The sequence below is a fragment of the Pleuronectes platessa genome, chromosome 8 (genome assembly GCF_947347685.1).
Source record: "Pleuronectes platessa chromosome 8, fPlePla1.1, whole genome shotgun sequence".
NCBI classification, from domain to species: domain Eukaryota; kingdom Metazoa; phylum Chordata; class Actinopteri; order Pleuronectiformes; family Pleuronectidae; genus Pleuronectes; species Pleuronectes platessa.
Window position 1 is genome coordinate 25,868,677 of NC_070633.1, and position 25,353 is coordinate 25,894,029.

Consider the following 25,353-nt stretch of genomic DNA (forward strand, 5'->3'; position numbering starts at 1 on the left):
CAGCCGTGTGAGGGCGGAGGAACTGATGGAAACAAACAGCATGTTTACAGGCTGACCTACAACAGACCTGTTTCTACTGAACATGGTGGGAACAGTGGATCACAGACTTCAGCTCCGACACAGTCCCATTAAATATCACATCAAATATGTCATGTTCATTGAGACACAGTTCTAAAGGTCTAAACTGTTTATTTCCAATGCCTCCAATATAAATCTATACAAGCCCTGTTGTTTTTATCTAGATCCATGAATTATTCCAGAGGAAATTGGTGAAAATGTCAAGAACACCCTGTCTCACAATGTTAAAGAAACTTCCTGGATCTGTTTCCATATTCAGTTGTTTCTGCGAAATCCTGCTGACAAACAAACAAACAAACAAACAAACAAACCAACAAACGTAAACTCCTTTGCAGAGCCGACTCCCAGACTTATCTTTAGCGAGCCCAGTATGAAACTCCAGTTCAAGTTGTGCTTCCAGTACAAACCTGTGGTTTTACTAAAGTGCATAGCAGGCCTGACTGAGGAATACAATAAATGATCCTGAGTCAATAAATGTTTCAATAAAAAGACAATTAGACGTGATGGCTGCTAACGAGGAGCTCCTGTTTCCTCACATCGGCTGAACTCTGACCCTGGATCTGCCTCATGTTAACACACATCTCATGCTTTGGATTATAGGCAACAATCATTAGTGTGTTTTGTGATTAATCATAACAATTCTTCTTTGTGGATATATTCTTCCCTCAGTGAAGAAACGCTGCTGCTGCAGAAGAAATGAAACAGAAACCCAGAGTGTGTTTTCACGTCTTATTTTTGGAATCCTCTCGCCTGTGAGAAGACTTCCTGCCTCTGTCATCTTCATGATGAGTCACAGCCTGAACTGCAGCAGGTGGAGACGTGGGAGGGAGCCGTGTCAGGCTGGGTCGGATTGGTTCTGTTTCAGGGAATTCATCTCTTTTGTTGATCGAACCGGATCAAAGTTCTAAAATAGTTTCAAAACCAACAGAAAACCAAAGACTTCAGGAACTAGGTTTTATTTATATAAACTTTTATCTGAGTTTTATTGGTTCCTGTATTGGCCACAATATGTAGTTTGGGCAAACCTTGATTTTCAGCTCAGACACATGCAGGTGTCAAGACGTGGACTAGAGCGTCAATACAGTTATTCTTCTTTATTTTTTAATTCCACATCTGCAGCTATAAGGATCCAAGTGAAGCACAGACTCTGTTAATCAGAGAACAATTGATTTGGACAAATGCAGATATCGATGTTAGGGGGGCAAACATTTCTGATTCCAATATATTGGCTGATGTCAAAAAACAGTTGGCAATGATTCCCTAGATTTAGTTATGAAACACTTATTACAAAGAAATCATGTATTTTCATGTAAATAAACCGTAAACTTGAATATAAATACCAATTATTAAAAGAAAATCCAAATATATATAACTTGTATTATTAATATACATTTTGGCAGATCTTTTCGGCATTGTTGTTAAAAGTTTTCATATCAGGAAGCTTATAAACTCTGATATTTGATATGATATCGATGTCTGTGGAAGGCTCATATTTTTTTAGAGATTTAGATTTTTACCAACCGATGCATCATCAGGCCCAACAGCTGTTTTCATACAGTTATTTCCAGACATTACCGATGCTGATAGGAATTTGTTTTTGACATTTCGTCATTCTAACAATAACGACAGTGACCATTCTCGTCATGTGGGACTTAATTAGGGTTCCTCCGGGACTCAGAGGGAACCAGGCTATCGACAGCCTCCTAACACGATGTCAGTCCACTGATAAATAATGAAGGAGTTGCTCACACTGTCAGACTCGGCCCGGCCTGAAGCCCGGAGGGAAGAGCAGTGGATGAAGGGCCACTGCAGTGTCAGTGTGCGTCTGCATCTCCTGACACCATCTTGTCAAAAAGTGTCAACTTGCTGCTTCAGCTTGACAGAAATTACTTCCCATAAAAAACTATATTCTGCTCCTGATGGCTCAGGGAAGTTTCCACACCGCCGGACCGGATATACCAAAAAGTTCAGTTATTAGGAAATAGAATTCAAATGTCTCAGAAGCAGATTGTTATTTTCTGCTTTCAAACTAATACACTGTAAAGATTCATCTTGATTTTGGTGCGATTATTTTTCTATTAAAATTTCAGTGTCGGCTTTGGGCTGTTGATATACTTTACATGTTACCTGGTAGATTTGGTTTTTAAGGTGTAAATTAATGGTTTGAGCACAACAACACAACTGACATTAGGAGCACATCTGATTTCTGTTGTGCTAGAAATACCAACACTGAAATCACACTATGACACAGGGAATTGATGGAGAAACAGGGTTTTTATCCATCAAATGTCAATTTCAGGCCGAAAAAAACATAAAATGCATTAAACTATTACGTAGTCTTAATAGGCATTAATTGCCTTAATGTTCCTTTCACAATTCTTTGTAATTCATTGTATGTTTTAGAAGAGTTGTCAGAATAGATCTCAGTTCACTCGACTCTGGATCACGACTCTCTCTAGTCTGTAGTTTCCAAGATCTCTGGGACATTTCCAGAATTATTCGCTTCTTCTGAGACTCTGGTATTCCTTCATATCTGTCATTCTCGTCATTGGTCTTGAATTTCCTTCATTATGGTCTGAAAAAGTCTTATATTCAACTTGTTGTGTAGAAACTCTCCAGCATGTGTGTTGTATTGTCATTACAGAAAAACACCAACAGTTTGCTTCATGTGTCTTTTCTTGTTTCTGTGTTGCTGCAGAACTGATCGTCAAACTGGCAAAGGACAAATTTGGAGCCATTCAGACGGAATATCAAAAGGTAAGAGTGTGTGTGTGAGGGTGTGTGTGTGTGTGCGGTTGTGTGTGTTTTACAACCATTGCTCTGCTTCATCTATTTGTCTGCTTTAGTGCCTCATGTTTTTCTAATCACTTCTAGCACTATATGATATGAATTACACGAGAAGTGCACCTCAGGGAGACGCTCTGCAGTCTGTGACTGTTCTGGTCTTAATAGCTTTTGTAAACCGAGTCGATCTTATCACCGGAACCCCAGAAAGGAAACGCTAATTGCTTCTGGAAAAATGTATGAAATTAGAGAACGATAAAACATCTGAGTTTCTTTTAAACAACAACTTTAATAACAACCTCCAGCTCTCTGTTTGTGGCTGAGGCCTAAAGGAAATACTTTTTTCCTAATTATGGAGGATTCTACCATCTGTTTGTGAGCAGTATTTACAAAATGCAACGATGTGGATATGCATGCTGGGTTTGTGAATACTTTGACTTCTTTTATTTGTGTTGCTTTTGTTCTGTTTCATCCACATGGTTTCTGTTTTGTGGCTTCGCTCTTTCTTTGACGCTGAGTTGCCTTTGTCTTCTGCATGCCCTCTCCATCTGATCTGGCCTCCCTCAGCCAGAGAACATAGTGCTGACCCTTCAGGTAAAGTCTGCACTTCACTGGATTTACAGTCAAACCCCCGTCCCCCTGTGTCGTCCTGCTCCATCCTGTCCCTGTGCGAGTCAGTGGGGCTGCACAGCTGAAGCAGAAATCCTTTGTGTCTCTATGCATTGGCTACTTTTTCCATTCTTGTAGTAGAGGAGGTTAGTTGTGCAGCTCTACGACCTCCACCCATCCCTCACCATCCACCTCACCACCACCCTTGGCATCCACCCTTTGGCTTGCTCGGACTTTCATCAGCGACACTGATGAAAACCTCCTTCGTCTTTCATTCATCAAACGGTTCCTCGTCACTGACTGTGATCCTCCTGCATCATCTCAATCAGGGATAATGCAACGGTTCATCTGAGAGTAGTGGAAACTCATCGTATAGAGAGATAATAGCCTGTTTTCCTTCTTTCTCTGTCGAGCACTCGTGGTCCTGTCGGGGCAGAGGAGGACAGCGTGCAGCACAAACCACCACATTCCTCTCAGCGTCCTATCAAACCACATATAATGGAAGAAATACCAACTTGGGTTTGGCTTGGTGAATTTAAGTTGGTCTCGTTTTACTGCTGAATCTGTGAATTCAATACTTTGAGTGTTCTTTCAGCCGCACGCTCCAAACTCTGTCCTGCTCGTTGAGTTTTTCCTGATTGTAATGACCGACAGTTTGTAAAAGTATAGCACAACATTAAAACTCTTCAGTGGTCGTATAGTGAATTCCTTTTTTCGAAACTTCTGGTCGGTCGGCTAATTTGCGTCTCAGCAGTATTTCCCTCCCTGATGACCACACTAACCACAGCAAGTTTATAAGCCACATGTTAACACACACACACACACACACACACACACACACACACACACACTTGATCTTTAGCGTGCTGATGTTGGCAGAATTCTTTCTTCGACTGTAAATCTTCACATACTGACCTGCTCCACCGACACAGCTTAAAAAACATCTGTTCAATTAAGTGCTTCAAACAGATCATTCAGGAAAACATCAATTAGAATCTCTTCCAAGTGCAGAAAGTCCTGTTGTCTCCTCAGCATCATATTTCTTTAGTTTTACTTTTAAATAAAGAAGTTAGGTACAGTCACGGGTCAATAAAGTTTGACTGGATTGAATTTATGACTGTGGCTTGTTTATCAGAAGAAGGACTTACATGAAACTAAAGGACTGAGCCTGTCCGATGTGCCACTAGATGAAATGTAGTCGAGTCTCATTCTGGTCCGAGCTGCTACTGTTTTGTTCTGGTCACTTTTAAAAAGGTTTGCTAGTCGGTGAAAGCCCCGGTGTAATCTTAGTCCGGATTAAAACTATATTTAGCCCGTGGACAAAAGCTTTAGGCTTAATAATTCACACACACAGAACAACAAAGTAAACAATGAAGTTCTTAGTTTTCTTTATGTTTGTTTTATTCCCTGATTTACATTATCGAATTGCTAAAGCACAGGTTAGAAAATCTACAAAAAACTATATATACATTAAAATAAAGATGTAAACTAATAAGTGCAAAAAATATTTGTTTTTGCTAGTGTGGAAATCACGTCACTGGGAATATCATGTGTCTCTTGCAGCTCCCAGTCCCAGTTTAATAGCAACATGATCCCAGTCAAGATAATGAATCCAAATGGGACACACACACACACAAAAAACAACAAAAAGGAATCGCATCATTAATTCGTTCACAGCGGCTCGTGTATCTCGGACATTTAGCTGACACTCAGTGACGGCGTCTTGCTCGAGGACACTTCAGCAGAGCTTGTGGCCGCCGCTTTGATGAAATCGGATTTCTGAAGAAACGCCTCGACATCCAGTTCGCTCTCGTTAGAAGGTCATCCTCCTCTTTTGGGCCCTTGTTAAGATAAAGCATCGCTCCAAAAATAGTCAGAGCCGCGGGCGCTTGGAGAGCGGTGGTGGGAAAATAAAACATTTTGTCCTTCTTTTGTGAAGATTCGACCCAATAACAAGCGAGAGCCCAGAGGCGGGACGACAACGCGAGGGCTCAGATTTGCACAATGCCCTCAACGCATCGGCTGAGGTCGGTGCTCTGAAGGCTCATTCATAATGCCTTTATAAAAATGGAAATGTCCGTTTTAAACGATGTAACGGCCACTGCCCCACATACCTCCATTATGTTAGCATGGTGGTGAAGACGACTTCCACTAGAGGGAAGCACAGAGTCGAGAGTTGTTTACGACAAAGAACATGTCGATGGTGGGAGAGGTTTTGATAACGCATCTCTTAAGAAAGAGGCAAAACAGGAATGTTAAGTTCCACCATTGTTGAACTTATCCACTTGAGTTCTAAGGTCAACTGTTCAACTATTGGCAACACTGCCCCCTCAGGATTTCCAGTGGTACTGCTCCGTTTGGTTTGTTACGTCCGTGTCCTGAAGCTTTTTATAAGACGAAGATAAATATGGATGAAGTTAATGCAGAGTAAGGACAGAGGACTCCGTCTGTTTCATATCTAAAATATGCTCAATGTCTCTTCTTTGACTTTTCCTGCATCTCGACGGAGCTGTTCGTTCTGTCCTCTCCGTTCTCTGACCCCAAAATTGGATTCGGTCCGAGAGGGTGCGAGTGTCAGCTTGTAAACTCCTGTGAATCCCTGACACAGCCCGAATCCTCCCTCATCCAAACGCCGGCTTTAGGAGTTTGGATTATTCTCACAGCGGGGGACCTCCCCAGTTTTCATAAAGATTTTCCAAATCAAGTGGAGACAAGTTTTTTCTCTCTGACATGTTCACTTCTTTTCTCTCTCTCTCTGCTTGTTCAGAGGTAGAAGCTGCAGGTCTCCTGGTGAACGCAGGGTCACCGGCCTACGCGGGCGATTAAGATTAGAGCGAATCAGCCGGGAGAGCAGTTCGTCCATTCAGGAGCACGGGTAGCAGCGCCGCTTTGATCCTTTTATAATGAGACGCTATTGAGCTTCATTGTGACAAGTTACATACGGTGTGGGGGAATTACCAACCCCCTATTCAATTTTGCCAATTTCCAAAGCTGGTGCTGAGTGCGGTGCAGATAGGAGCAGATTAAGCAGCGCAGTGTCGTACATGACAGGAAGAGGTAGAGGAGCCGAGGCTGCCGCAATTTAACTCTCTCATCGCATTCGGGAGAAATTTGTAAGAAATCGTGTCAAGTCACCTTGAATATTTCGAATATTCAATCAAAGTCGCGGCTTATTGAGACGTCGGGTTGAGGAACGAGCGGATTTCATCGTTGACGAAGAGGAATCCTGAGTCAGAGGATGGAGCCGAGTTCATCCCTCCACTAACTCCTCCCTCACATCTAGTCCTGGTGTTTTAATCTTACTGCCCTTCACCAACTTGTATTAACTCTCCGACCTCTATTCAATCATTAAAGGAGACATAAGATGCTTTGTTCAGATTGTCCATTTCCTCAAGTGTCTTTTAGGATCTTTGTGTAAAAGTTTGCAAACTGAAAATGTCCAACATTTTAATTTTACCGCCCGAGGCAGCTAGCCTGACACGCCCCTTAACGAAGCTACTGTACCATTAACAGCTTCTTAAATGGTCCCAGTTCCTTCGAGGTGTGAAGTCGTTGGAATATGGTAAATAAAAACATTGACACTGCAAACAAGATATCTTTAATGTATGTGTTTAGACAGTTTAAACAACACCTGGACACCTTTGTCCAATATTTGCATAGTGACAAAGAGTAAAGAAAAAGAAACAGGTTTGACAAGCACATAGATCATTTGGCATGTTAATTATAAAAACGTCTGTATTGGCTAGAAAACTGGATCTTTGTTAAAGATTGACAAACAATTTAATTTATATTATTTGGTATTTAATGACGTCAGCAACTCGACATCTCATACACCAAAGTTTTTACTGCCTGCTCCAACTTGGAGATGCTTTGAACGTGGATTTTCCCAGTCGCTGCTTATGAAAGATCATACATTGGTTAGCCAATCACAACAGAGAGGACCAGCTGGCCAATCAGAGCATACACTGGTTAGGTGGGGGGGGGCCTTAAAGAGACAGGAGCCAAAACCAGACAGACAGAGACAGAGGCTGAAAAGAGGAGCTGCAGCTGTGGACAGTCTGAGGAAAGTGAACATTAGAGCTTTTAAACCTTCCCAAGTGATAACATCATGAATATGAGCAGAATATGTCTCCTTTAACTGTTTATTAACCATCAAATCTTCCCTGTCTGTGAACTTGTTTGACGTTCTTTTACAGGTGAAATGAAAATATTGAAGAATCAAGCTTCGATGCATTTTCTCCGAGCACGTTTTCCAGGTTATTGGCTCCACCTGCTCAGTGCAGTATATTCTCACCTGAAGGTTTAACGGTTACTTATAGTTTAAAGTGTCGTTGAGAGCTATTGATTCACCTTAGTGTTAGTGTTTCTAAAACATTGATTTAAATGAGATGAAAGCAGCATACAGGTAGAATGTAAGGCTCTCATATCAATTTAATCTGGGTGTACTGGCTGTTTATTTGTCAGTTCATGCAACTCTTTAATATCAGCCATAAAGATGGAGATGATTATACTGCCGAGAGATAATCGTACCTGTTTCACGAATGCCTCAATTTCCCATGAATCCTCAAACTTCCTCCACTTCATCATGAGCTGAGCACATCTCCTTATTTCCCTTTAAAAAACCGACACTGCAGAGCACTCACTGCTGTGTGGTCCATTCCTATTGAAGCAGGGTTTTCATCAGATATGCTTTTCCCCTTCATTAGAGTGAGAAAGAAGCCGCTCCACAGGGCTACCTAGACGGCTCCGACTCCTATAATCCTTGAGATGTTGTTATCCTCTCAGTGCATGAGGCACTTTACTGGAAAATGCATGTAAAAACCACCTTTAAGATTCGCTCCCTGTTCGTTCCGGGCAGATCTCAGTGCAGTGACAGCGTTTTCATCTCACAGCTTTTAGGAGTCTTGGCATCTGTCTTGAATAATATTGTATCTAAAGAGTTGATTATTGAATTTGCTTGAGGTATTTAAGAACCGGAGAGAAAGGGATTCTCCGGTAGCGATTAGTGTTATGCAATGTGTATTTTCTTTATCCACAAATCCTCCTTTGGACAAAGAGTAGAGGGAGAATTTCCAGCAGTGGGATCCTGGAAGATATTTTTAGATTTGTTGCTCGTTTTATCCTCAGCATCCTCGTGTGTGTCCTCCCTTCTTCTCCTTTATGTCGCTGTTAATCTATCCTTTCTTCTCTCCCTCACTCCCCGACTCACCCACTCCCTCCTCCTGATACAATCCCACCACCACTTAAATCTCACCTCTTTTTATTTAATCTCTTTTCCTCCCTTTTTTCCACCTCTGATGCCCTTTTCTCACCTCATCTCATTCCCGTGCTCGCCACTGTTATGTTTCCTTATTCCTCATCTCCTTATTTTTTTCCCCTTTTCATTCCCTAACCCCCCCACGCTGACCCCAGGCCATCTACTACGAGATAGGCTTCCTGGTGTGTGCGGCGGTGGGCCTGCTGTTCGCCGTCCTGATCCCGTTAGCCGGCCTCTTCTTCTGCATGTGCCGCTGCTGCGACAACTGCGGCGGCGAGATGCACCAGCGCCAGAGGAAGAACGCCGACTGCCAGCGAGGCCTGCTGGGAACACTGCTCTTCTCCACCTCACTGGTCATCACGTGAGTAGAACACACACACACACACTGGAGCGAAGATGCAAGCAGGCATGTTTTATGCACTGGTATATGAATGCATACATATGCCGAAATATATTCAAGCTACATGCACGAATGCAGGCTACACACATCGAGGGACAAACACACTGTACACACATCCCTTGTCATCTTGTGTGTCCTTTCCTCACAAACACACACGCACACACAAGCGAAGATGCAAGCAGGCATGTTTTATGCACTGGTATATGAATGCATACATATGCTGCAATATAAATTATATGCACAAATGCAGACTACACACATCCCTTTCATCTTGTGTGTCCTTTACACACACACACACACACACAGATGCTGGTCATCAGCCTGCCTTCCCCCTCCCCCCCGCTGTTGGCTATATATAGTAGAGACCCCATATAGATGTTATGTGACAGCATCCTTCATATTTGTGTTTGGTCTAATCTGCAGGGAATTCACACTTGAACTTATTGTAGTGATTTCACAATTATCCTCATCATTTATACACATATATAAAACAAGAACAAACCATCATCATCATCTCAGTTTTCTACTATTCTCCTTATTTTCTATAATACTTCCTGCTCCTGGATTCAGGTTCTAGTATATCACAGCTCCAGGGAAGTGCAGTGAGCGTAGCAGCAGAGTCAACTCGTAGATTGCTCCTGGTGTAACTCAGAAATACTAATTGTAATTAACTGTTGCAGTGTCGTGGTTGTGAATTGCGCTGCCGTGCTGTGCTCCTCTGTTTTCCATCACTGGAGACAAACATCTCTGACACTTTCTGACACTCGCTCTCCCCGGGAACCAGAGAGCGGCGGCTGCAGCCGAGCGGAAAACACTTTAGATTGAGTTGTTTTAAAAATCATCACGTATGGACGATGTGTCTCCAGCTCCTCCCGCTGTCCAGACATGAAGACAGAATGTCCTGCGTACAAACACGTCCATCTTGCACATTTGGAGACAGAAAGCAGAACTGAGGTCCCACAGATACACAAGTCGGGCAAATTGCAAGTCTGTGTCAGCTGTCAATCACGTTTCATAACAAAAAGTAACTGATTAAAACCAAATTTACCTGAAAACTAAACGCTAGTGTGATAAGAACTACCTGATATGACAGAAACCATCTTTGGAAACAAATGACTGATGTACTTACTTTTGTAGAAGGTAGGGTTTATGGCCTATACTGAAGCCCACCACTAGGGGGCGATCAGGATGTTTTGGCTTCACTTTCAGGGAGTTTTAATGTCTTCCATCTTTAGTTACAGTCCAAATTTCTCAGTTTTGAAAGTTTGATTGATTCTTTGACTGTTTGAATCTCAGAATGTATTAGTTAGAACCTGATTAATCTGATCTCATCAGAGCTAGTTCTATAATGGTGAATATGATTTTAAAGACGAGTACATCATCAACCCAAACTAAAAAGTTTTGGAGCGCCACCTTCTTGGAAATGTAAGAGATGGGTTCGTCTCAGATTAAACAAGATAATGGAAAATGATGGAAAAAGGCTTCACATGCTCGGGTCTGAAGCTTCAGTGTGTTTATTCTATATATCAGCACATCACATCTCTGTTTGTCCAGTTTATCTCACTGAGATCGTCTCTGAGAAGCCTGAGGAACTCGATCTGTTGTGCCGTCTCCTCGGAGGGAGCAGCAGTCGCCGCCGGGGATGTAGCCGCGGCACAAAAGGCTTAGGAGGGCGTTCTCGTCTTGTGCTCGACTGAAGGGATCCAGGAATGTGTTTAGTTTGATGTTCTTTGACTTTCGGTCCTCGTTGGAATGAAGCCCGGATATTAGAAATTCCACAGCAATATCCTAGCAGCCCAGACGCAGGAGTCTGAGAGCATCGCCTGAGCTCTTATTAAATCTCCCGAGCTACCAGGCGGAGATGCTGCCGAGGCTCTAATGAAGCAACTACATGAAGGACAGGGATGAGAACCGAGCCCCGGACCAGGCTGCTCTTTACTGCCACTAAAAAGCACCGGGCCGGCCACAGAGGAGCGGCAGGGGGGATATTTATTTTCAGAGAAATGTTAAAATTGGATTAAGGGAGTAGAAAAGACACTCAGGTACAGGTGAGGACAATAGGATTGTGGAGGAGGAGAGAGAGAACAACAAAAACTAAATAAAAAACAAATAAACTACATATATGACTCCGCTTGTGTAAACCCACAGGTTCATTTTGACGTCTTGTTAACAAAGCTGTGGGAATTCTGATTTAATATAAAATGCTATCAGAACATTTTGAAACTTTATCTTTAACTTCCAATTTAATGTCCAGGAGGTCAATTGTCTTTCAAACTGCTCTTTAGATAATATTTTAGAGTGCAGTTCAATTCTGCAATATGGATTCATCTGCTTTACTAGAAATGTCACGTTACCTAAAATATAAGCATAATGTATGAATGACTAGGATGAATCCCCCCCCCCCCCATTAATTCAATTTACTACAATGCACATGGGCAGCAAAGTCAGAGGCTGCAAATGTAAATGCACAGGATCAATCGGCCCCCTGGTTTGATATCGCTTGTTCTTAATAACCCTCTTATCTAAATTTCTCAAATCCATGAGCACCACTGACAAACGCCGACTGGTTTTTTAACCTCCAACTGGGACGAGCCCTCGAGACGGTGTTCCCAACCAGCTAGTTGCCTTGGTAACCTGGAGTCAATGAGTTTAGCTGCAGCTTTTTTAACTGTTTCATTTTTCCCACTTTATGAACAATGAAAACAAGACAAGTCTGAGAATATTATCTTTGGTCCTTCAGGTGCAAAACAGCTGCAGTAATATAAAAAATAAGCAGGAGATGAGAAGTGAATTGTGTGTCTTGCGTCACCCTCTGGGGTGAAGGTTGCTGGGTCAAATCCCAGAGGAGCTGTGGTTGTAAACATGAATGAGTAATGTTTACTGGGTTAGAGTCGAGCTGCTGGGAGCCGGGGGGGTTAGATTCACACCGGTGACATAGTCATGCTCGTTGTCGTGGTGTGTGTGTGTGTGTGTGTGTGTGTGTGTGTGTGATCAAGTTCAGCACATGAGTTCATCCTGTGTCACTGTTTGTCTTTATGCTACAAGAAGCAGGAAATCAGACCCAATCAGTATTTTTACATAAACACTAATTAATTAACCAGATCCAGATTAAGGTGAAGAACTCATTAGTGCAGCTGTATCATTAACTCTCTCACCAGGTTCAATCAGGTGAACGAAGATCGGAATCTAAATTAAGATTAACGTGAATAATTAATGAGCCTTTGTTATTTGTGAACATTGTTTCATAATCACACATAAATAAATGAGACTGATTTCTCTTGGACTCGTGAATCTGAGCACGAAGTCGGATCAGGTTGATGATGAAAGTGTTTGTTTGCACAAACACAAACATGTGAGCAGAGAAGAGCAGCAGCCAATTAGAAGCAGATTCATAACAAGATGAACCCGAGTTTGTGTTATCAGATTTGTTGTGGTTTGTGTTTGTCAGATAAAGCCGGCGCGAGAAAGTGGAGACACACGTCCTCCATCTTTGTTTAGAGCCGATGACGTGGACGTTTCTTCTAGAGATATGTCAATGATAATTTTTTCGTTTTCAATAATTACAGGGATCATTTGATCAGATATTAAAAACGCTCAGATCCACACTGACAGATTTGTTTGATTGAATAAAAAGAGAAGATCCATTTCAATATCCCTTCTCGTGAATCTGCAGCACAAACATCTTCTCATCCCTCTGCTGTGTTTGGTTGTTATTAGCGTATCAAGGCTTGTGTGTAGTAGAAGCTGCATTCTGCATTAAGCCAGTCTGCACCTTATCAAAAAGAACAGCAGCAGCTATTTCCGTCTCGGCTAATCAGCTCTGACTCCACGTAACTCCTGCGTGGATTTACAGCGACGGTGAGATGACAGACACGAGATCCGTCCCTCTGTTCCAGCCGAGTGGAAGACCCCCGCCCGGCGCTGTTACCCAACATGCACCTCAGCGGCCTATTTCAGTCGCCGGGTGTCCAACACTATTAACCTAAAAGTTCTCGACACGGCGACCTCAGACACTCACAGTAATCACACAGGGTCTAATTAATGATGAAGCAGGCGACAGTGAAGTGAGCGTTCAGCGCCATGTGCTTCAGTCTCAGTCACTTTAGATTTCAGGAGTTTGTTCTCATATACGATTTCAGATATGAAGGATTTCTTCAGGTTCTTTACCAAACTGATCTGACTAAGCTCTGGGTGGTGACTATTTGCATGTTTCTATCAAAGTGTTGTGTCATTCTTCCTTATTTAACCATCAATTTAAGCCATAATTCTTCTTAAGACACTGATGCTTATTCCAGTGATGATGTTTCTGATCATTTTGGTTTGAGTTAGTTATAAAAAACAGTTTTAAACATCATGATTGACAGCAGATTTCCTGTAGGACCTCGATAGCCCAGCTCCACTTCACTTGCAGTATTTTCCCCCTTATTTAGAAGAGATATTATTAAATTGTTAATGAAGTGACCCAAATAAAGCATAAAAACAAACCCACGGAATCTTTTACTTCTTCATTCCCAGAACAATAACTGAGAATAAACCTCTCAAGTGACATTTAATACTTGGCTGAACTTTGCATTTGATTGCAGCTCTGAGGAAACGACTCCTAATTGTAGTGAAACGCCTCACGGTCACTTAATTGCACAATTACAGCACCACAATCTCTCAGACTAACACACAAAAATGAGCCCAAACTATTAGTCACTTAGGGAGACGCACAAACACACACTCCTACACATCCTCCTGCCGCCTGTAACCCACTCACCGCTCGGTTAACAGCCTCCTCGGGGGGGCGTCACACACGCTGCTATTTTTAGAGGATTCATTAATAGTGCGAAGATCATTAACTCTGCTCCGTCCTGAAGGAAGCATTCTTATGCTACTACACACATCAATAATAAATCATTAAAGGCCCAAAAATGTAATATTTACTTTGAAACATTTCATTAAGTTTAGTTTTCTGTAATATTTGATGCAGAAGGTACAGGAGGAGGATTTTTAAAATATCAAATACATTCGTAAAGTTGTATTTGTTTTACAGTTAGATCCTTAGAAGCTGCATCTGTAGGTGTGAATTATTTAGAAATGTTTTTGTCGATCTTCGATCTCTGACTTTTTCAAAGAGTCAGTAATACGTTTCTCTCACTTCCTGAATAATTCATATTTTGGAGATGCAAAGTTTTTATAACGCGATGAGCAGATGTAGTGTGGTTTCTCTTTGTGCTTTTTAAAGCTGTGTTGTAAGCTGTCACATTTTGAGCTTTACTGATTTTGTCGTCCTTTAGTTCGGTAAATTCATTAAGAGAGTTTTTTTTAGATAATTGGTAAGTTTAGTTTTTTTTAAGACATTTTTTATGTGTTACTAAAATGAAAGTTGAAAGAATGACAAGCAGAGCAACTTGCCATTTGGATTTTATTTGTTTTTTCTCATAAAAAATCCACAGTGAGAAACGTAAGTAGAGATTTTGAGATAGAGACGATTATTCATTTCTAGAAACTGGCCCATAAACATCTGTAAAAATATATATTGTCAAAGTGTACTCACACATTCGGTCCATAACTCTTTCTGTGCTTCATTACTTCATTACTTCATTTCCTCGCTTCTGATCTCGATGATTTTCTTTCCTCGGCACAATCTTCTTTTTTTTGTGATTAAATTGAGAAACATAAGAAAAGAACGTACAGAAACACAGAAGAGTTTTCATTTCTGTATTTTCTAGCTATTCCCTCTGTCATTGCTTTTTCACACAGGAGGTTGACATCCCCACTTTTACAACCAGGATGAACACAACAGTTATTAAACCAGTGAAAATGTGAAACCATTGAAACATATGCCTGAATCCACTCTATAGTTAAAAATATGTTACAACCCCATATTCAGTTTAGAGTGAACAGGGCAATATCCTCCCTGTCACACATCACATGGCCAATATAGTTTAATGGCCACGCGTATAAATGTCTCCATCAGTTGCTGGTCACAGTGGTGCAGACACGACTTCGCCACTGGTGCAGTAACATGAGAACAGAGCTGACACAGCAAACACAGACTGAGCAAACAGCACGAGCCCCAGTCACAAGGACACAGAGACACAGGAGCTGCTCTAGATCCAGCTGCTCTATACTGAGCTTTTATTTTTTGAAAGTTGTTAAAATACATAGAGCAGGAAACTACTTTGTCCTTTCAAACTATCATTTGTGCCTGAAGTCATATTTCTGATTAGAAATGATTTTTATTTGTCTGCAGGGTACATGCCATCGTGTCTGTACTGTATTTTATTATATTCGAGTATATCCTTCTGTCCCCTCTGTCCCTGTGGAGGAGACACGATGTCCCTGCAGTTGCCTGATCGCTGCCCAGCACGTAGACAACCACACAACGGCAGCTTCACACAAACCGGTGCCAAGCTAATTAACCAGAGAGGCTTGTTGTCAGATTTGCTTTACATCCCATCATTTTTCACATCTCCCGGGGTAACCTCACTTTTACTGGATTCAAGCCAAAATCCACTTTAATTTTTTTTTCCAGATTACATTTTGTCTCCTCGTCCCAGCTCATTTACGGTCTGCGACTTCTTGTAATGAGTGAAATATAAATCAACCCACAAAGTGCTCCAGCAGGGAACTCCACACAGTGAGGCTTATCGATGTGAGCAGCTCGGTCAGGACGTTCTTTTGGATTTATCGGTGCACAAACGTGTTACAATAGTGATGATGTGGCACCGGAGAGCAGTGGCGGACTCAGGGGGGGGGCAGGGGGGGCGACCGCCCCCCCTCGTGCCTCCTTGGTTGAAAAAGCGCGCTAAAGTGCCGTAAAGAGTGGCGAATTACGAGAGAAAATCCGATAACGTGCTCAATGAATGCCCTTCTAATGCCCTTACAGTGCCTACATGGTTGAAAAATTGCTCTCTAGAGTGGTGAATATGAGAGAAAGTGCCTTATTGGCTGCCCTTTACATAGGAAAACAATTATTGAGTGCCCTCTATGGTAACCCTTCATACAATGAATTATGACGATGTGCCCTCTAGAGCAAGAAAATCCGATCTAGAACAAGAAACTCCGATAACGTGCTCAATGAGTGCCCTTCTAATGTCCTTATAGTGCCTACATGGTTGTAAAAATGCCCTCTAGAGTGGTGAATACGAGAGAAAGTGCCTTATTGGCTGCCCTTTACATAGGACAAAAAGTATTGGGTGCCCTCTATGGTGCCCCTTCATACAATTAATTATGATGATGTGCCCTCTAGAGCAAGAATATGGCAAAACGAAAAAACATGTTGTGGTAAGATAATGAGGTGCAGACGTTCCACTCTTTGGTAGCTGACGAAAGGGGAATGAGAAAGAGGCGTTGCTTTCATGTGGCGTGCGTCGCTATAACGAACTGTAACATCGAGTGGTCCTGAAATCTGCATTGGATAACAAGTTTGCGATGTGACGGGAACAACAGGAAAGGAATTGGAGAATGTTGTAATGACACTCCTTGAGGAGAATGGACTGAAGTTGGAAGATGTCAGGGGCCAAGGCTACGATGGAGCTGCAAATATGAGTGGAAGCTACAAGGGTCTGCAGTCGCGAATTCAGAGCCATAATGACAAAGCTTTATACGTGCACTGCCATGCCCACTGTCTGAACCTGGTCTTGGTTGAGAGTGCCAAATCAAACCAGCATTTTGTTAGGTTTTTCAACTTAGTGGAAAGTCTTTACACATTTTTTGCCGGATCTACAAAACGCCATGCTGCGCTTGTTAAAATGCAACAGTCCATGTACCCTGACCAAAGGGTCTGTGAATTGAAAAGGCTGTCTGACACAAGGTGGGCATGCAGAGAAGACGCTCTGAGGTCCCTGAAGAAGGTTCTTTCTGCCGTCGTTAAGCTGCTTCGGAACATGGCTGACAGTGATCCACCAGACGCTGCAGCAGGTGATGCCCGGATGCTCCTGCGTAGCATAGATTTTGAGTTCATTCTAGGCATGGAGATTACCACACCCATTTTCAATGAGACTGCCATCGCATCTGCTTCACTGCAGAAGAAAGACCTTGACTTGACAACATCATACACCATTGTGGAGGGAGTTATACAGAGAGCAAAAGCAATGAGGAAGGATGAGGAGTTCAAGGTCCTTTTTTCAAAGGCAAAAGGGAACTCAGAGGCAGCAGGAATTGAGGTTCCAGATGAAATTCCTGGACAAGCGAGACGCAGAAAGGTACCCCAAAAGTACAAATACAGCACCAAATCTGCTACGGAGGACTACCAAGCCCATGACCTGGAGGAGCACTACCGGGGAAAGGTTTTCTTTACCTTCCTTGATACACTCTCCCAGGAGCTACACCGGAGGTTCAAGGGGAAGGATGAGACACCAACTGGGTTAATTCTTTCAGGCCTTCACTGCCTTACCATCCCAAGTCACTGGAAAGGCATGACAAATGACAGAGTTGCTCGATCTGTCAAAGATGTATGCAGATTTTATGATGTGGAGGAAGAAAATGTTGTCACCGAGCTCAAGGTGTTCCACTCATCATATGCTCTTCCCCCCAGCAACGTGAAAGCTGTGTTAAAGTGCCTGAAAGACAATGATGTGCAATCAGTTTTCCCTGGTCTGACTTTGCTACTAAAAACATATGCAACAATCCCGGTGACAACTGCTTCAGTAGAGCGATCATTCTCTAAACTGAAGCTAATAAAAACCCAGCTCAGAAACCGATGTGGGGAAAGTAGGCTCTCGGATCTTCTGCTGCTTTCCATCGAAAGGGATATTCCAATTGACTATAACGAGGTCATTGACATCTACAAACACATGGCCAAAAGAAGAATTCTCCTATGACTCCACCACCCACCATCTCCGTCCCCTGACAACTAAGCTCCCAAATCATAGCTTTCATTGTCATTATCACATCTGTTTGTGAAATACATGTTTATAGTTCCCTCTGTGTTTTGCTGTGTTTGTTGAATAAATATTGTAAATGTTTTATAGTTTCCTGTGTGGTTTTATCATAGAGGTGTAGTTATAATTGTAATTGTCAGTACCACATCATTAATTACTTTTATCTAGATCTCCTTATAATTTAATGCTTATCTTAATCAAGGATGAGGACTATTTCATCATACATGATGCATCATAGCTTTTGCACGCTGGTGGGGGCCCGTGTTGGGCAGAATGTGCCCTTTTAATTTTTTCGCCCCTGCCCTTCAAACAGTCTGAGTCCGCCACTGCCGGAGAGAGAGATGCTGGTTCCCAGCTGATAGCTGGTTTCTATCTCAGGGGCGTCGGCTCCGCAAATATCTAACGCACACAGAATCGTATTTCATCTCTTTGTCACTGTTTTTAACTTTATGTGCGACAGGGGTGAAGCGACCCCATTTTAAAAAGGCTGGCGTCAGATAACAACTCGAACTGTTCGAGTAAATCACCTGCGATGGAAAAGCAAAGGTTCACGATTTGCTCTCACTCTACCTGTCGGACAGTGGACGTGTGTCTGCTCTCACAACACTGAGGGTTAGGACTTGTATGTCCCATTCTGTGCAATGAAAATCTAAAAAGAAGGAGGAGGTGGAATAGGAGGAGGAGGTGGAAACATCGAACAGGCAAATATACTGATGCCACAGCGCCACCAACCTGGCAGCCATGTTTTCTGTCCATTGGATGTGCAAACTACTGCAAACTACTGAAGGGATTTGAAAATTGTTTGCTGGTTGGAACGTGAGCCAAGAAATAATCTGTTAAATATTGGCGAGGATACAGACAAGGTTTTGGATCCAGGATTTTTTTTTAAAATTGCTCTTTATTTGTCTACGTTTCTTTTTGACATTTTCTCTGATTTCCCAGGAAATAGTCCTAAAACTTGAAGAAGCAAATCAAGCGTATTTAAGGTTGTTGCCTATGAGTGAGTAATTAGATTGGTTTATATTTATCAGCACCGTTAGACGCAGGTATGCATTCTACTGATAGTTATTCTGGTTGTTTGCCATTTCCTACAGACACAGTGAGAAGATGCAGAATCCAGGTAATAGACTCCTGTACTCTCCACTACACTGCACGACAAATGACACAATCTGAAAGTCGTGATATTAGATTTTGTCTCCCTCCTCGTCCATGCGATCCCCGACTCAGCCATTGCCAGAGTGTGAGATTCAGAAGTACGACTTCACTTCTCTGGCCGAGTCTTCACTTGTGTTTTCTCTTCACTCCTCTGCAGAATCTGTAGGAATTATCTTTCTATCTCGCACAAGCCCACACACACACACACACACAATGAACCTCACTCCTCTCGGCTGAGGTCTCCACAGGCCGACTCCGGCAGCTGAGATCTTGTTTTACTGCTGCGGCTCCGTGCATCGATATGTTCAATACCCAGCGTGGGCGGCGGCAGCTCTGATCATGTGGAACATCACAACCACCTCAGGGAAAAAGTGTGTTTGAGGCGAGAGGGAGAACGGCGATCTTCACACTCCATTTGTTGGTTTTCATTCTGGTTATTTTATACTTAAATGTGCGTTTGAAATGTTTTTAGTTGTTAACGGAGGCTGCAGAATAGTCGTACTAATGTTCAACACATTATAAATAAATAAAGATCAGGGTTTGTTTGATCCTTAAGGGCTCACGCTGCTAGAACCAATTCTTGCAGTCCAGAGCTAAATAATTAAATGCAAATCTTAGATGATGGAAAATTAAATCCGAGCTCACGTTTGATTGGTCAAGGATTAATGGAATATGTACTTTGTTATGGAGACATTATTTACAGAGTTAATACACCAGCACTTGGAATATCACATCGTTAATATCTGTTTGAAAGGTTAATAATTGTTTATTTTTCTTTTTATATCCTCTTCTGCCTCTCGGCCAAATGTCTTAACGAGTAGGTCACCACAACTTCTAAACTACTAACTGTAAATGAAGGTATTGCATCATGCACTATACCCAGAATGCCTTGCAAATTGCAGTAACTAACTGTGAAGAGTTTTATGGTATTTTTTTAGATAAAAAAAACATGTTATACGTCTTTATCTACTTGGAGATTAACCACAAAACTAAAACTTCAGGGCCATGTTTTTTTTTATCTCTTGGCTCCACTGACCTTCTGTGGATGAACCCTTCTGGCTGTTTGGCTCAGAGTTTGTACTCATATAATTTCTGGTGTGTTTACTGTCAATTGTCTTCTTGTGTCCCACCCACTAAACACATCATCCTTATGAGGCGGGGGTTGGGGGGGTAAATAACACTGTCTTTTCTGGGTTGTGTTGCCCGGAGCTGCGTCCCCGGAGTCACAACACTTAGATATTCATTGTGTGGATAAATTCTTGTCTGGACACGAAGCTGCTCTGGGAGGCCGGACTCAGGCTGTGTCCTGGCAAAGCTCCAAGAAAACAAAATCAAACTGTGGTAAGAGGAACAACGGCTACTTGAGGGGGGAAAGCTGTTTAATGGAATGAAAGCACACTAACCAGAGGCCTGACTGAGTAGAATGGAGGATTAATTGCGTTCAGAGGGGCCTTAATTGAAAAAAGTAATTAATAAGACTCTATGGAATCCAACTGTGGCTAAAAGGGATAAAATGGAGGCTATAGAGCTTCCTCTTTGCCCTCTTAACATTAAAGTATGTGCATGATGTGTCAAAACTATGGATTTAAAGATTTGTCTCTATATAGAAATAAATTAATACGAAGAAAGAAGAGCCTGACCGATATGGATTTTTGGTTCTGATTCTTTCATACTGATCTATTGGCCGATAAACAACTTTAAATATAAAGAAAACACAAATACTGTCCAATTTATAGAACTTGAATTATGAATAAACATAATTACATAACGATAGATGACAAAATAAATAAATAAATGCACATCTTTTCCACATTGTTTATTTTGTAAGCATAGGCGATGACATGGATTTATCTGTGAAAGCCTCAAATTTGCTGATATTATCGATTAACAGATATATCGGGTTTGGCTCTAAAATGAAACGCTGGTTTGATGCCAGCCTTTCCATGCATGTGCAACAGGTCAGCTGCTTTATTCTCCTATAAATAAACCATATGGTTTCTGTTCTGAGCCTTTGATTACAGGTCACTGAGTTCACTGAGGCACCAAAACGACTGAAATGCTTTTAATAACACAGATTATTCCTTCATTCACTTCACATTCCCTGTTTGACTCTGTTTCTCTGATTTCTTTTGCAAACATTGCAAATTAAGAGCAAGCGTCTAAATCGTTAGTTTGTTGTTCGGGGGGAATTTACAATGACAACAGTTTTTCTTAGTGAGAGGCAGGATAATAGAGGCCCAGTTCCACCAGTGTGGAAGCAGGGACGGGGCTGGGAAAGACGACTGTCCCAGCCCTCGCAACTGCAATCACACTGAATGCAGCCCATTGTTGGAGTTTGTGAAAGCTATGGAGCCACCAGACCATGTAACACTCACTGTCCAGCCCCCCCCCCCCAGTATAGTGGCCTAGATTCTGAGGCACTGCACCAGTTTGATGCTCCTGTTTATCTGCAGTTGTGGGGCTTCCACCCCTGAGGGACGGTTTCATGTGTCGTTTGGCTTCGGCTCAAACAGGAACCGCAGCCGTTTTTTTCAGAGTGGCTGGAGGTAAATGGTCCTCCCACTGTGTGTGAATGGTCCCCTCTGGTCAGTCAGAGGCACACCAACACAAAGCAGCCCCGCAGACATCCAGTCATTAGCCACAGTTTGAGGTAGGACTCAGTTAAAGTGTCGCTGATACCGAGACAGTTGAGTCCGTCTCGATCATGTCGTCTCAGCCTCCCTCTGGGAAAAGCTTTGAGATGTTGGGATCTGACAGATCAAATAAAGTTGAATTCAAAGGAAACACATTCAGGTTTTTTAATTTTAAATTGGGTTGTTATTGAAAAGGTTTAAGATAAGATAAGACATGATAAGATAAGATAATCCTTTATGAGTCCCATCCTGGGGAATTTTGCAATATTACAGCAAGAAGAGTCAAAAATAGGCATCAGTTAGTCCTAATAAGTAACATGCAATACTTAAGTGTGAGGAAATATAAAAAAATATAAATGAAATAGTGTGAGAATACTGAAAGTGAATGAAATGCACATGAACCAATGTATTGCAGAAATGGAATTTGGACATTTGACACTAAAGAACAATCAATAAATCACAAAAGTGCACAAATCATCTGATTATTCAACAACAATCATACAAACTAATGTTGAGTTGAAGCTCAAGGTTCAGTGGAAGTTAAAACATTGATATTCCAGAAGAAAACGTGTCTATTTGTGAGCGTGTGAAAACTGGTGAAAAGTTATGTTTTATGTATTTCGTGCCGAACCTTCACATTCTAACTTAAATCCTCTCTTCGCTACCGTCATGCAAAATTCATGAGTCTTTTCTCTACTTGCTTAACTCCAGTCTGTGTTTACAGCTGAATGGAAAGGAATATATTTATCTATTATATGTGATATTTCAGACACCATTAAATCTTAGAATAACACTTTGGTAATGATTGACCCTCGGGATGGGGGGGGGGGGGGGGGGGGGGGGATCCACAGCGTCTTTGTTTCCTGTTGCCTGGATTCAAACGCTGAGAGCAGCAGTGAGAAAAATAATCTTCTTCAGATGAATTCACTCCACAGCGTCTCTCTTCTCTTTTCTGTTATCCAGCTCAGGAATGTGAGTTTGTTTGATCCCTTTAGCATGGCAACACAAATTTGTATTTTCTCTTCTTTACAACTAGAAGTGAACAAAACTACCAAGCTGAGCCCAAACTTGATTTGTGCTGAAGGTGCACGGCCGTGTGCTATGCAGGTCGTTTGGAAAAAAACACTCTGGCGTTTCTCTCAAAGAGTCTTTGTTTGGCTGCAGATTCCAACGACCTCGCTGGACGCCGAGCGCTGAGAGAGGCAGCGAGCGAGAGACAAAGAGAAAGAGAGGGAGGTGGAGGAGAGAGGGAACCGAGGGCAAAAGAGGAGAGAGGGTGCGGTCGGCAAAACCGAGAGTGAAGAGTGAGAGAGAGGGGGAAACAATGAAGAAGTGAGATTGAGGAATAAAGGTGTTCGAGTCGGAGCGAAAGAAAGAGAGAGAGAGAGATAAAAACATGGGCTTTGGTGATAAAAGGAGCACAGAGGGACAGAAAGAGAGGAAGGTGTGTGTCGTTGTGAATATGTGGATATGAAAATGAAAGAGACAGCGTGTTTGAAAACATGTGTGTGAGAGAGAGAGAGAGAGAGAGAGAGAGAGAGAGAGAGAGAGAGCGCTTGGCAGAGAAAGTGTTGGACAAAAGGCTTTTGTTGTGAAAGTGGCCATTTTGAATCTTCCCCTGGTTCCGGATGGCTCCCCTTCACCGGGTCTCAGCCTAGTTCTTTGGCCTAGTTTCTCATCGAGCCTCCACGAACAGGGCGACAGCTCCGCTCGCTATTTATGGAAAACGTCACGCCGCACGATTCCTCCAGACACGGGCGGCGAGAACAGTGTTTCTCTCTGGAGGGCAACACGTGACCCCGGAAACTGTTTGTCCTTTAAGGCTTTTTTTCTGATCATTCCACATGTTTAATGTGCTTCTACATATAAAGATGCTCCAACATCCAGGGTTTGAATGTTTTATATCAATTCTATAATATCACAGTGTTTGTATTATTATTTTTTAAATTGTCTATTCAGTGCTTTTCAGACGCTTCTCCTCCAAACTTCAAGTCTGATGAGTTGTTCCCGGGCTGCAACTAATTATGATGTCCTTGATTTAATCGATTAGTTGTTTGGTCCATAAATTGAAAACCAGAAATAGTCATTGTTTGACTATGGAGATAGTTGGTGACTAATTAAGTAATTCATATTTTGTCTTTTTATTTATATGTGATTGATTGTTTTGCAGTTTCTTCTCAGGCTTTACTTGTATGAAGTAAAACATGAAGGGAGCGTTTTAAAGATGCCGTGTTGGAACCCTCTAACCTGTGAGGAGTATTGTTATTTTAATGATCAAACAATATATCAAATAATCATATGCACATTACTCTGCACACGTTGTACCCCTGGTTAGACACCAACCTGCATTTCATGTCTCACTACTTTGAACTGTGCAGTGACAAAGTTTCTATCTAATCCAAAGTAAGAGCGCCACTCGGATTATAGAGGAGACTCTTCTTGAATTCAGAGATTCTCTGAAGAGACACATTGTGATGAATCAAATCTCCTTCACTCCACACACGAGGAAGAGCCTGGAGCGTGGCTGTGAAATGAAAACTCTCTCACGTCGATTCCCCTTCATGAACCAGCAGGCAGACAACAGGTGTTGACCCCATGAGCAGGTAGATTCATATCAGCCAGACTGAAGAATCCCCTGAGACGATTCACCTGCCTGTGCTGTGAGTCTAGAACAGAGAAGGTGACTTTTCTCTACTTCTAGGTCAGAAACAAACTGTGAAATTCCTAATGAGACAAAACGTGTGCTGCATAATTCAGGTTAGATTAGAAGAGATTAACTGGATTATAACCACAAAGTGAGACAGTGACTTCAGCGACTGCACATCACAGGACTGAAGAGAAGACTTCAGTCACACACACACACACACAAAACACACACGCCACCTTCTCCTTGCCTCCACAATAAGACGGTGAACGGAGCGTAAACCTCACTTTGCATGCAGTGCACTCACACACTTACTGTACACACACACACACACACACACACACACACTGCTGCTGCTGCTGCTGCTGCTGCACACACCTACACGGATGCACAGGCCCACATGCAGATTATGCAGTGAGTCACAACAACAGCCTGATTCATGTGCATTGATCTCCACCTTCCTGGTGTCAGGCGCTGACTCAGCCCTTCTGTTAGTCCTCTGTCGTAAAGCTGCTCCTCCTCGAGCCTGTCAGGGGTTTTCAGATAATAAACAATATGTTGCAGAGACGTTTTTTGTTTTATTAGATCAATCAAACTATAACATCTTGGCACATTCATCTTGGAGAGCGTGAGGATCTGTTGTCAACACGTTTATGATATGTAAAGATAATTTACTCTCAGGGACGTGAGAATTTAAAGGGTGTAATAAAAAGCTGCATGCTGTTTTTCAGGCAGAGATACTTTGCTGCTACTTTGTCTGTTCAGGGTGATTTGTGTGTGATTCCTGGATCAATAAGACAAAATGTGAGATGATGAGACTGTGGATCCTTTGGTTTAATGCGTCTGGAAACAGGCTCAGTGAGAACATTCACTTCACATAATTCTCTGTGGGCTTATGGGCCAGGGAGCTTCAAACGTGCAGC

The 25,353-nt window shown here is 42.2% G+C and overlaps 1 protein-coding gene across 1 annotated transcript in view; it reads left to right on the forward strand.

Moving 5' to 3' along the window:
* Nucleotides 1-25,353, forward strand: part of prom1a (prominin 1a) — a 59,651-nt gene that overhangs the window by 20,232 nt on the left and 14,066 nt on the right. The window contains exons 2-3 of the mRNA XM_053428382.1: nucleotides 2,777-2,835; nucleotides 8,884-9,089. Of these exons, the coding sequence (XP_053284357.1) occupies nucleotides 2,777-2,835; nucleotides 8,884-9,089 (265 nt within the window). The remainder of the gene's footprint in view (nucleotides 1-2,776; nucleotides 2,836-8,883; nucleotides 9,090-25,353) is intronic.